Genomic DNA, 10,953 nt, shown 5'->3' on the forward strand with positions numbered 1-10,953 from the left:
CAGCAGCCCGGGCCCTCTCGGTCCCACAGCCCGCGGGCGGCAGCCAATTTCACGCGCCAGGCGGGGCCTCGATGGGCGTGGGCGGCCGTGGGGAGTGGGCGGGGCCGTCTTCTGGAAGGACGACCCCCGAACGCGAGGGGCGGAGCTGCCTGGTGCAAACCAAGGCGCTTCTCCAGACTTGCGACGTCGCGGCTCACGTTGCCCCGCCCCCCGAGCCCAACAGCCCCGCCCCCCCCCCACAGAGCGACGCGCGCAGGCGCGGCCCCGCCCACCAGCTTGCACGGTTCCGTCCTGTTCACTCCGCCCCACGCGGCCGGAAGTTCCGGTGGCGAATCGCTGGACCGGGCCCGAGCGGATCTCGGGCTCGGGCTGCGGGCTTGGGCGACGCGGGCGCTGAGTCTGGGAGCGGGTCCCAGGCCGTGCCGCGCGGCGCCATGAAGGGCAAGGAGGAGAAGGAGGGCGGCGCGCGGCTGGGCGCAGCCGGCGGAAGCCCGGAGAAGAGCCCGAGCGCGCAGGAGCTCAAGGAGCAGGGCAACCGGCTCTTCGTGGGCCGCAAGTACCCGGAGGCGGCGGCCTGCTACGGCCGCGCCATCGTGAGTGCACCGGCGACGGGGGAGGGACCGGCGTCCGGGCCAGAGGAGGGGGTGGGGCCGGGCCTGCCCGGCCACCCTTTTCGGACCTTAGGAGGGTCTTGGTTCTGACGGGGAAGGAGCACTTAGGCTCTGAGGACTCGATGATCTCTTGCATAGGTGCCAAGGCCGAGATTCTTGAACCCAGTGCTCGTTGCCAGAGACCTATGTCGGGTGGGAGCTTCAGGGCGCTTGAGACCGGCAGGGCCAGGGACCCCAGTCCAAAGCTGGGGAGCTCCAGAGTCTGGTAAACTTACCTTTACAAAACCTACTGGAGTTGAGAGGGCTCAGGCCTCAAAGGCTTTGAAGCTGTAAAACCTCTAGTGTCTTGATTTCAACCATGGACCCCAAGGCAGGACAAGGCCTGGGACAGAGGGGGCAGGCCGAGTTCACTCCCTCCTGCTGACTGGCCTGCCTTGGTCCCCAGACCCGGAATCCCCTGGTGGCAGTGTATTACACCAACCGGGCACTGTGCTACCTGAAGATGCAGCAGCACGAGCAGGCCCTGGCTGACTGCCGGCGTGCCTTGGAGCTGGATGGGCAGTCTGTGAAGGCACACTTTTTCCTGGGGCAATGCCAGTTGGAGATGGAGAGCTATGATGAGGCGATTGCCAACTTGCAGCGAGGTGGGTCTACAGGCTGGCTGGTTAAGGGGGTACTTGGGACCAGGTGGGTGGACTGGCCAAAGGGTGACCTGAAGCCTCTGTTCCCCCAGCCTACAACCTGGCTAAGGAGCAGCGACTTAACTTTGGGGACGACATCCCCAGTGCTCTGCGCATCGCCAAGAAGAAGCGCTGGAATAGCATTGAGGAGCGGCGCATCCACCAGGAGAATGAGCTGCACTCCTACCTCACAAGACTCATTGTGGCTGAGCGTGAGAGGTGGGCTGTGATGACAGACTCTAGGACCCTCCCCCACCCCCAACAAGTCACCACTTTGTTATGAACACAAGTGTTTATTGAAGGCTAACCCTGGTGAACAGAAGACAGAGGGGAACAAGGCCTGAACAAGCCTGAGGTTGGGGTGGAGTCTGACCTTTCCTGGCCAGATCTGTCTCTGACCAGCTCCTGGTCAACCCCCAGGGAGCTGGAAGAGTGTCAGCGGAACCATGAGGGTGATGAGGATGATGGCCACGTCCGGGCCCAGCAGGCCTGCATCGAGGCCAAGCACGTGAGGGTGCCCCGGCCCACGTGTGGGTCTTGTGTTTGTGTGCACATTTTGTGAGGGTGCCCCTGGCTCCTGTGTGTGTCTGTGTCGGGAAGGGAGAAGGGAAGTCTGGCCCATGCATGGCTGCTTGGTTATTTGCAGGACAAGTACTTAGCAGACATGGATGACCTCTTCTCCCAGGTGGATGAGAAGAGAAAGGTGAGTTGGCTGTTCTCTAGGGCCTATAGGTAGCAGGAACTGTAGTAGTGTCCCCTTCCTGATCCCTGACCCTTGTGATGCAGAAGCGAGACATCCCTGACTATCTGTGTGGCAAAATCAGCTTCGAGCTGATGCGGGAGCCGTGCATCACACCCAGTGGCATCACCTATGACCGTAAGGACATTGAGGAGCACCTGCAGGTGAGGGCCCATGGGTGCTGGGGGCAGGGCCCCAGCCCACCAAACACTTTCTGACTCTGTTGTCACTGCAGCGTGTGGGCCACTTTGACCCTGTGACCCGGAGCCCTCTGACCCAGGAACAGCTCATCCCCAACCTGGCCATGAAAGAGGTCATCGATGCATTCATCTCTGAGAATGGCTGGGTGGAGGACTACTGAGGCACAGCAAGTGGGAGGGCAACTTGTCCCACTTTGCCTGGCGCCCTGGCCCAGGAGGGCCTTGGGGCAGTACCCCCCTTCTGCTCCTGTATATAGTTTGTGTCCCTGGATCCCTACTCTGGTGTCCCCATCCCATCTTCTATCAGTTCTGCTGGTAGGCCATGAGCCCTCCCACTCCCTATCCCCCATTTCCCTTCTGGGCCTGAAACAGCAGGCTATGGTGGTTTGGGCAGAGGCTGCTGCCACTACCACTATCCTTGTAATAAAACCTGTGAGCAGTATAGGGATGTGTGCTGGTGTGAGACTGGGCTCGCCAGCTGCCTGCTCTGGCTAGCTGAGGAAGGTAGAGATGAAAACACTGGTGTCGAGGTTGAGTGTGGCATGCCACCATCGGTCAGGGAAATACAGAACCTGGATTGGGTAGGGCACAGAGATTAGCAGGGGTGGGGGTAGGAGGGGCCTCAGTCCAGCCCAGCCTGACCACCCCCCTCCTACCAACCACTGACCTCACCAGCCTGGATGGTGCACTCCAAGGGCCGTGCAGATGGTGTCAAGCCTGGGTAGGTGTCCTGGAGCCAGGCCAGAGTGGTCTTATTGGGGTGGAACTCAGGTGTCTTCTCAGGGGGATATAGGAACCAGCGCTGGGGATGGGAGCATCAAAGTCACTCTTTGTATTGTGGTCAATGAGCCAGAAGTCTCAGTCATAACCCTATGCTGACCTTTCGTCCGTAGATGACTTCTGAGAACCCAGGCCCGTGCCAGTGGAAGGGCACCCCAGAGCCAGTTCCTGTGGGGTTAGTTATGAGCAGCAAGTGACCAAACCCAATTTGCACTCCCCATCCCCCAAATCCCCTGGTCCTGTAAGGCACCCACCTGCGATCCCAAAGCTGTAAGCAGGAGTGGTACCTAGCAGACCAAATGGGGGTGGGATGTAATGCTGAAAAAGTGATGCCCATTCAGTGAAGTTGTTGTCCCCAAAGAAGTACAGAGTGTCTGTCAGCAAAGAACACAGGAGGAAGCAGGGATCCTGGCACCTGGGCACTCCCACCTCCCCAACCCACTGTCTCCAGCCCAAGTGCTCACCATTGCCTAGGGAGGTGGGGTCCTGGTGGTGCAGCTGCTCCACATACTCCTGGAAGAGTAGGTCCACTGCAGGAAAAGGGCCGGTCAGGACTGGTTGATGCTGCCTCCAGGATGCTGTCAAGCAGGCTGGGCTGCGAGGTGGGGCAACTCACCTTTCTGGTAGGAGTAGGTGTTGGCAGTGCTCAGCCGAATCACGTTGTCCCCAAATGATGCCAGCAACCTTTTGCGGGAGCACAGAGCCCGGAACCTCTGGGGGTTGGGGGTGGAGAGAGTATTTAAGGGCCCGGCCCCACTCGGGGGAGAGGTGGCCAGGAGAGGAACCAGTACTCACTGAATTGTCTGTGAGTCCCTGCAGAATGACAGGTCTGGAGAAGGCATAGCTAGAAGGAACGGCAGAGTCAAAGTCAGGCCTGACACATCCCTGTTCCCATCCCCGCACACTTGCTCGAGGAGGAGTTCAAGGGGAGGCAGTCCTGGGGTCCCGGTGCGTGGCAGGCAAATAAGGGCGTGACAGCGCTCCTGGACCGGTTTCGGGCGTGGGAGGTGGGGAAGTATTGGGAGGGCGCACGTACTGCTGAATGAACTCCGCGTAGCTGAGGTCGGCCCTGCGCTCCACAGTGCAATGCTCCTCTTCCGCCACCGCCGCCAGGGCGGCTCTGTGCCGCCGCCTGTGGGCACAGCCGGTCAGTGACCCAGGCCGCCCCGCTGTGCGCCCCCTCCCCAGTCGGCCAGCCCACTCACCACCCTCCATCGCCCTCTTCTTCGGGGCCAGGCCGGGCGGGAGCCGTCAGCGTCCAGAGCACCAGCAGCAGGAGACTGTGCACCCTCGGCGCCATGAGCCCGCCACCGCGAGGCATGACGGGAACTCCGTAGTTGTGGCAACAGCTTAGCGTTGTGAGGGCTTCCGGAAGCGGCCTCCTTTGGCCCGCCCCAGAAGGGGCGTTATCTCCGGAAAGCAGGGGGAAGACAGAACTGCTAGCGACTTCTACCAGTTCCCAGGGGGACACTGCCCTCCCGCCCCACACAGTTGCTCAACGAGGACAGGGCAGCCTCAGACTGGTTCCGTTTCCTTTATTTGGTTCACAAGCTCCAGGCTCGTCTCCTCCCTCCCCAGACCAGATCAGGAGTACTCGCACAGGTGGCCGCAGCCAGCAGGACAGTGGGAGCTGCCCTCCAGCCACTTCATGATGTGCTGCAGGTGGCCCCCGTGACTGCAGCCCTGGCACCACACGAACAAACCCTTGACCACGTGGTGGCAGACTGCACACATGCTGGCGCAGCGGTGGCACCTGTCGCAGACCCAGCCCCGGCTGCTCATGGGCCGCTTGCAGTGGCTGCAGTTGACATGCAGAGTGGTGGAGGCCTGGTTGAGGCAGCTGATAGCGCGGCTGGTGCTGAGCTTGACCACCTGGTTGGACACGTTCCAGAGGCAGAAGCGCTGCAGCAGGTCGATGTAGGACGCGTACCAGTGCTCCTAGTGGTGTGGGGAGGGCAGAGGGAGGCCAGAGACCAGGGTCGTGGGCACGGGTTTCACCCCAGCATGCTGGGTACAAGCCCAGGCAGGTGTGCAGGGAGGCCCTCCTTCCGGCCCGCTCACCAACCTGCGTCTGTTCATCTATGTCCTTCCGCACGCGTTCACCCAGCACGATGAGTACGGATACAGCCATCTGCACATCGCCCTGCTCAGCATAAAAGCGTAGCATGTCGCACACCAGGGCGCTGAAGAAGTCGGGTGGCAGGCGGCTGTCGTAGAGTGCGTGTGAAACGGAGACCAGCGAGAAGGAGGAGTCCATGGGTGCCAGGGAGGCCACATCTGCTTCACTGCCGCTCACATGCGGTGAGTCTGCCTTGTCCTGTAGGTTCTCAGGGCCCGGTGGTGTGTCCACAATCTCATGGCGCAGTGGAAAGGCCTCCTGGGGCAGCACGTACTCGGGCTCCTCAGCTGTGAGGCAGGGGCCGGGAAGGCAAGGTCTGAGCCTCTGGCCCTGACTCCCAGCTATGCCCCTCCCAGCCCCCACTCACTGTGGGCGTGATCTGGATCCAGCAGGTATAACTCATCTTCCTCGCCCTCTACATCGCCCAGCAGGTAGTCAGCAGGCACATCACTACCCTCGGTCTCCTCGTTATCTGCCCATGAGGAAGGGAGGGATTTACATAGCTGGCTTGCTTTGGGATGCCCCATCCCTACTCCCAACAATACCGTGTTGCCCTCTGGCCTACCCTCATTGGTGATGAGTGTAGCTGAAGAGTCAAGCAGCACCGTGTCGCTCCGTGTGTCACCTTTGCTGCGGTCCAGCCGGGTCTCAGTGCCCAGTCCTTGGGCCATATCCTTCAGGTTGAAACTGGGGGCAGGGAGGGCTAATAGGTGGGTAGGCTCCAGCAGTCCCACCCTCTGAGAGAGCCGCCGCCAGGGATCTACCTGTTCATGAGTGGCAGGCCACAGGAACTGCCCTTGCCCACACTGTGATTGAGATTGGCAGTGGGCACCAGGCCAGGGCTACAGTAGATGATCCGTAGCATGGTCCAAGTCTGTGCCACCTAGGAGTGGGCACTAGTCACTCACGGGTCCTGCGTCCCTGGTGTCCCATGCAGGCCCTCCCTTTGCCTGGATGGAACTACAAACGCTCTGCGTTCAGCTGTCCAGGGACCCAGTGTCCTGACCCACCTCAGGTAGGGACACCAAGGCCCATGGGAAAGACAAAAAAAATCCCAGCCCCCATCGTGCAGGGAACAGAAGAAAGCAGATGTGGGAAGTGGCTGATGAGGAAATAAGCCTCATCTCCCAGGGAAATGATGAGAGAGGCAGTGTGGACTTCTACAGGGCCAGGCACCTTAGGAAGTCTGAAGCAAGAATGAGCCAGAATAGGGGGCTTAAGCCCCATGATGCCCCAAAATTGTACCCCCAGGATGGCACTAGTATTTGCTCTGCTCTGGGGCCCTGAGCACCCTCAGTTACTGGGGCAGGTGAGGGTTGGTGAACTGAACTCAGGGCAGGGGCTGGGTGCAGCAGTTAAAGGAGTCCCCTGACCTTGCCCCAAGGTCATGGCCCCTCAGTCCCCTTCAGCCCCACCTACCTGGTTTCGGCCAAGATCCCGAGCCACTTTTGAATTGTGGTCACAGAGCTCAGCCAGTGGCCGGCCAGCTAGGGCATAACGCTCAGCAGTGTCCACAAACCAGCTCATGCTGCCACTGCCAGGTTCCATCTCAAAGACGCTAAGGGCACTGGAGGCGAGACCTGCGAAGGGTTCAGCAGGGTCCAGCTTGCGCTTGAAGAAAATGGGGTGGCGCCGATCACCAGCATAGGGCTTGCGCCCTGACTCAGCGGCCACTAGGCTCTCCTTAGCGGCAAAGGCCAGGTCCCCAAAGAGACCATAGCAGAGGCCCTCAGGATTGGCACGCTCTACAGGTTGGCTAGCGTCACGGAACAGGTGCTGGCACAGTGTGCTGTCCTTGGAGCCAGAGAGCAGGAAGGAGGGGTCATGCGGATGGCGCCAGGCGATGCCTGTTGTGACATCGCGGTGCTCCTCAAACATGGCTGCTGGTACAAAGGGTCTGCGCACATCCCACACGTAGATGTTGTGGTCCACCATCATGGAGCATGTAGCCAGGTGGTGGCGGCACTCGGGTCGCCACTTAACTCTGGCCACTGAGGCAATGGTTTGCACGCAGTGCACCTCCTTGGCACGTTGGGTGGTCATGTCCCAGACCTTCACCATCTTGTCACGCCCACCTGTGGCCAGCCAGCCCCTATGGAAGGCCCATAAAGCCCTCAGTTTCTTCTCTTGGGGTGGGAAGGTTCCCCACTCTCTGACTTACAGGACTTGAGGCAGTGAGAGAGAGAATCCTCCCATGAGTGCCACCCATCCCGTCCTACTGCCCTTGCCCCAGCCTGCCCTATACCTGTCCTCGGGGTGCCAATCACAGCAGAAGACAGGTCCATTGTGGGCTGTGAACATCCTCTCACAACGGTCAGGCCGCCGAATGTCCCAGAGCTGCACATTGCCATTCTCAAAGGTGGAGGCGAAAGTGAAGTAGTCCCGGATGCTGAACTGGACGTCCCGCACACTCTCAGACTGGCCTATAGGTAGGATGTCAATGGGAAAAGGTGAGGGGTTGAAGCCCACAGGGGGTTCCAGAAGAGAGAGTGGCCAAGAGGGGAATCCTTGGAGTGGCTGTGGACCCTTTGACTCCTGCCTAGAATAGACAAGAGGAGAGGCCTCACAGACACAACAGCCTGGGCTGGAGAGCAGGACACCAGGCATCAGGTGGTTTCTTTTTTGTTGATCCTCACCTGAGGACATTTTTTCCATTGATTTCAGAACATACCCCAACTGGGGCTGGGGATGGAACCTGCAATGCAGGTGTGTGCCCTTGACCAGAAATTGAACCCGAACCCAAGATCCTTCAATGCACAGGCCGATGCTACCACTGATCCACACCATCCAGGGTGGCATCAGGTGGTTTCTGGTATAAACTCCTGGACCTTGCTTTTCCCTGGATTCTTCTCTGATGTCAGTCCTTGTACAAAGCTGTGGCCTAGCTTCAGGACTGGGTGGCAGAACATTGGGTGAACAGGAGCCTCACTGGACCACCTGTCTATGCTCCTCAACGAGTTCTGAGGCCCAGAAGGAGGCATGGATGAGGGTGCCTCAGCCTCTGCCCAGTCCCTCCACCTTGAGCTGAAGTTCCGGGTCAACTCCAGAGGACTGGAGGCTTTGAGGGTCCATGTCCACCACCATAAATGGCCACACCAAAAGCCTTTGAGTGCAGTGTCCAGCTTTTACCCCAGCACAGGTAGCTCAGGGTCTGTCTTAAGGGAACCCCACCCTCAATTTTCCAAGGACTCTGCCCTGTGCTTCACTTGGTTTCATTGAGATGGACAAGGGAGAACTGTCTCAAGACCACTGTCAGGGAGCTGGACCTGCTAGGAAAAGAACCATAGTGGGACCAGGCAGTGCACCCCACCTCTGCATCCCTGGGCTGAGGACTCTGAAGGTCCCAGTGGATTTCCTGCAACGAGGCAGCCTGGGGCTCTGAGGCAAGGGAAGAGGAGGCAGTGAAACAACCATCTCCTCAACCACTGAGGTTGGCTGTAGGTCTCCTCAGGTTCTGCCCTTCCATCCAATACCCAGCTGTCCTTTCAGATGCATCAGAGCTGCAGCCACACTCCAGCTACTCCTCACATTTCAACTAGGTCTGCCTTGTCCCTCCCCTGCTGACCACCACCTATTCTTTCAGTCCAGCTAAGCTGGCCCCTACCCCAGGAAGCCCTCTGGGAGCATATATCTGAAGGCTTTTTTTTATTATTTTTTAAACCTCACCTGAGGATGTTTTTATCTATTATAGAAAGAGAGAAGGGGGAGAGAGAAACACCAATCAATTGTCTCCTGTATGTGCCCCTATGGGGGATCAAACCCACAACCTAGGTCCATGCCCTGACTGGGAATTGAACCACAACTTTTTGGTGTATGGGACGATGCTCAGACCAACTGAGCCACCAGACCAGGGGTCCATGCAGCACGTCTTAACCTGCCTGGATAGTCCAGCCACCTGCAAAGATGCACACCTGCCCAACCCGCCTCCGAGGGCCTCACCTGAGAAGGTGCTAACAGAATCCTTCTTGCGGAGGTCGAAGCACTTCATGAAGCCATCCTGGGAGCCACTGAGCAGTACATGGGCCTCAGAGGGGTGGAAGCAGACTTTATTCACCGTGCGCTTATGCTCTGTGAACAGCTGGTCCTGCTTGTTGCGGGATGGGCGGCCCAGGTTCCATGTGACTACCACACCATTGGTGGCTGCTGTGGCCAGCAGGTTCTCATCCATCTGGTGCCAGACAACATCAGCACAGCTCAGGTTGAGCGAAGGCTTGCGACCCACACGCAGGTTCAGCTTCTCCACAAACTGCTCCTCCTCAATGGCATAGATCTTGAAGATGCTACGGCCTGCCACAACCACTTGGGCTGCATCACGACACACACTGATGGCATTGGCTGGAGCGTCCAGGTGGCAATGCATAGTATGGCCTGTTAGTGCACTGCTACTCAGGGCTGTGGTCACACGGGACATCTTCTCCATGGCTGTACAGGTAGTGGAGACAGGAGGTCAGTGAAGTTGGCTGGCCGGGTCACCATAAGGGAAGGAGATCTGTCAGTTCAAACCCTTCACCCTAGTTGGATCCCCCAAATCTGCTTAGACCTGAGTAGTCAGTCTTGGTGAGCCAGTCCAGAGCAGTCCATCATTGGTCAGTCAGTCTGATTGACAAGTTCCATCACCCTGGCGGGGTGGTCAGAAGGTGCCACAGCTGCCCTGAAGCTGGTCAGTCCCATGTCTGACTTGTGAGAAAGATCCTACCTGGTCAGTCCCAGCCCAGACCACCTTTCCATCCCCTTAACAGATCTAGGCAGTCACTGGACCTTTAGTCAGTCAATCCCAACAGAAAAGTGAGGTCGTTACCACCATCCACACAGTCGGCTCCGGGGCTTCCGGGGAACAGAGCAGAGGGCTAGAGGGGGCCTTGGAAGGACAGAGGCGCGGGGCACCCAGAGGAACTTCAAGCTGAGATGTTTAAGGAGCCTGAAGGACCTGGCGGGACGGGAGGCAGGAGATGGCAGCGGCTCGGAGGTTGCGGTGGCGTGGGGGAGCGAAGGCAGCGGGAACAGAGCCAGAGGAACTGATTAAACCTCTTCCTCCGTGAGTACCCGAACCATTTAGTAAACTTGCCCTGCTGGGCCGGAAGTGACGCACAGGAAATAGCTCGTTTCTTTCCTGCCCCTTGTCGGAAACGAGCTCCCACACTACAAAAGTTCCGGGTTAGGAATAGGCGGTGGTGGAGGCGGAGGTTTGGTCCAGGACTGAGGTAGAGGGGTTTCCCCGGTTTCGCCTAAGTGGTTGTCTTTTTCTTTTCTTTCTTTCTTTTTTTTTTTTAATTCAGTATTTGTTACCAGTGCTCATCTTTCCCTCATGGTCCGTCAACAAGTCCATGCATCATCCCTAAACGAGTCCCGAGAATTCCTCCAGTGCTCTCCACCTCCTTCCTCATTTCCCCGGAACCCCAGGAGTAGGTTTTCTTAAAGGCTTCCCGGGCCGCTGTTCCCCATTATCTGAACTCCGTACCATTCTTCGGACTAAGGCGCCCCATAGCTCCCTGTCACGTGATGAATAAATCCCAAACCCCTGACCTCTTTCTCTCCCGGCGTGCGTACCTCTATCCACAGCGACTTCCATTCTTTTTTTTTTTTTTTTTTAATATGTTTTATTGATATTTCACAGAGAGGAAGGGAGAGGGAATAGAGAGCTAGAAACATCGATGAGAGAGAAACATCGATCAGCTGCCTCCTGCACACCTCCCACTGGGGATGTGCCCGCAACCAAGGTACATGCCCTTGACCGGAATCGAACCCGGGACCCTTCAGTCCGCAGGCCGAAGCTCTATCCACTGAGCCAAACCGGTTTGGGCACGACTTCCATTCTTTATTCCAG

General features: G+C 58.4%; 3 protein-coding genes across 8 annotated transcripts; 1 reads left to right on the forward strand and 2 right to left on the reverse strand.

Moving 5' to 3' along the window:
* Positions 1–251: 251 nt before the first annotated feature.
* Positions 252–2,672, forward strand: STUB1 (STIP1 homology and U-box containing protein 1). The gene is made up of 7 exons (XM_080677500.1): positions 252–593; positions 1,057–1,255; positions 1,345–1,510; positions 1,712–1,799; positions 1,938–1,994; positions 2,078–2,194; positions 2,266–2,672. The coding sequence occupies exons 1-7, from the start codon at positions 435–437 to the stop codon at positions 2,389–2,391; spliced, it is 912 nt and encodes a 303-aa protein (XP_080533626.1). The 5' UTR covers positions 252–434; the 3' UTR covers positions 2,392–2,672.
* On the reverse strand, positions 1,571–4,331 carry JMJD8 (jumonji domain containing 8; the record flags this gene model as incomplete). Of its 3 annotated transcripts, none has more annotated exons than XM_080677499.1 (9): positions 1,571–2,802; positions 2,898–3,032; positions 3,111–3,178; positions 3,265–3,297; positions 3,475–3,540; positions 3,627–3,723; positions 3,806–3,854; positions 4,047–4,142; positions 4,216–4,331. In XM_080677499.1, 9 exons carry the CDS (start codon positions 4,329–4,331, stop codon positions 2,722–2,724), a joined length of 741 nt encoding a protein of 246 aa, XP_080533625.1. In that variant the 3' UTR covers positions 1,571–2,721. The 3 variants fall into 3 exon arrangements, with proteins under 3 accessions (XP_080533625.1, XP_080533624.1, XP_080533623.1); XM_080677498.1 differs by having other exon boundaries at positions 3,265–3,384; XM_080677497.1 differs by having other exon boundaries at positions 3,265–3,540.
* A 63-nt stretch (positions 4,332–4,394) lies between these two features.
* On the reverse strand, positions 4,395–10,206 carry WDR24 (WD repeat domain 24). 4 transcript variants are annotated; one of them, XM_080677495.1, is made up of 9 exons: positions 9,928–10,206; positions 9,069–9,551; positions 7,375–7,552; positions 6,549–7,221; positions 5,894–6,012; positions 5,695–5,816; positions 5,497–5,601; positions 5,076–5,416; positions 4,418–4,948 (listed from the first exon to the last, which is right to left on the reverse strand). In XM_080677495.1, the coding sequence occupies exons 2-9, from the start codon at positions 9,547–9,549 to the stop codon at positions 4,595–4,597; spliced, it is 2,373 nt and encodes a 790-aa protein (XP_080533621.1). In that variant the 5' UTR covers positions 9,550–9,551; positions 9,928–10,206; the 3' UTR covers positions 4,418–4,594. The 4 variants fall into 4 exon arrangements, with proteins under 4 accessions (XP_080533619.1, XP_080533620.1, XP_080533621.1 ...); XM_080677493.1 differs by having other exon boundaries at positions 4,395–5,416; XM_080677496.1 differs by having other exon boundaries at positions 9,069–10,205.
* Positions 10,207–10,953: the final 747 nt, after the last annotated feature.

The sequence above is a fragment of the Plecotus auritus genome, assembly GCF_963455305.1.
Source record: "Plecotus auritus genome assembly, chromosome: 7".
Classification (NCBI taxonomy): Eukaryota; Metazoa; Chordata; class Mammalia; order Chiroptera; family Vespertilionidae; genus Plecotus; species Plecotus auritus.

Coding starts and splice junctions, on each gene's coding strand:
- WDR24 (XM_080677493.1), bottom strand. CDS start 9,549: ATGGAGAAGATGTCCCGTGTGACCACAGCCCTGAGTAGCAGTGCACTA. Junction 7,553..9,068: donor TTCTGTTAGCACCTTCTCAG/GTGAGGCCCTCG, acceptor TCCTACCTATAG/GCCAGTCTGAGAGTGTGCGG. Junction 5,817..5,893: donor GGCCTGCCACTCATGAACAG/GTAGATCCCTGG, acceptor CCCTGCCCCCAG/TTTCAACCTGAAGGATATGG.
- STUB1 (XM_080677500.1), top strand. CDS start 435: ATGAAGGGCAAGGAGGAGAAGGAGGGCGGCGCGCGGCTGGGCGCAGCC. Junction 1,800..1,937: donor CCTGCATCGAGGCCAAGCAC/GTGAGGGTGCCC, acceptor GGTTATTTGCAG/GACAAGTACTTAGCAGACAT. Junction 1,995..2,077: donor AGGTGGATGAGAAGAGAAAG/GTGAGTTGGCTG, acceptor CTTGTGATGCAG/AAGCGAGACATCCCTGACTA.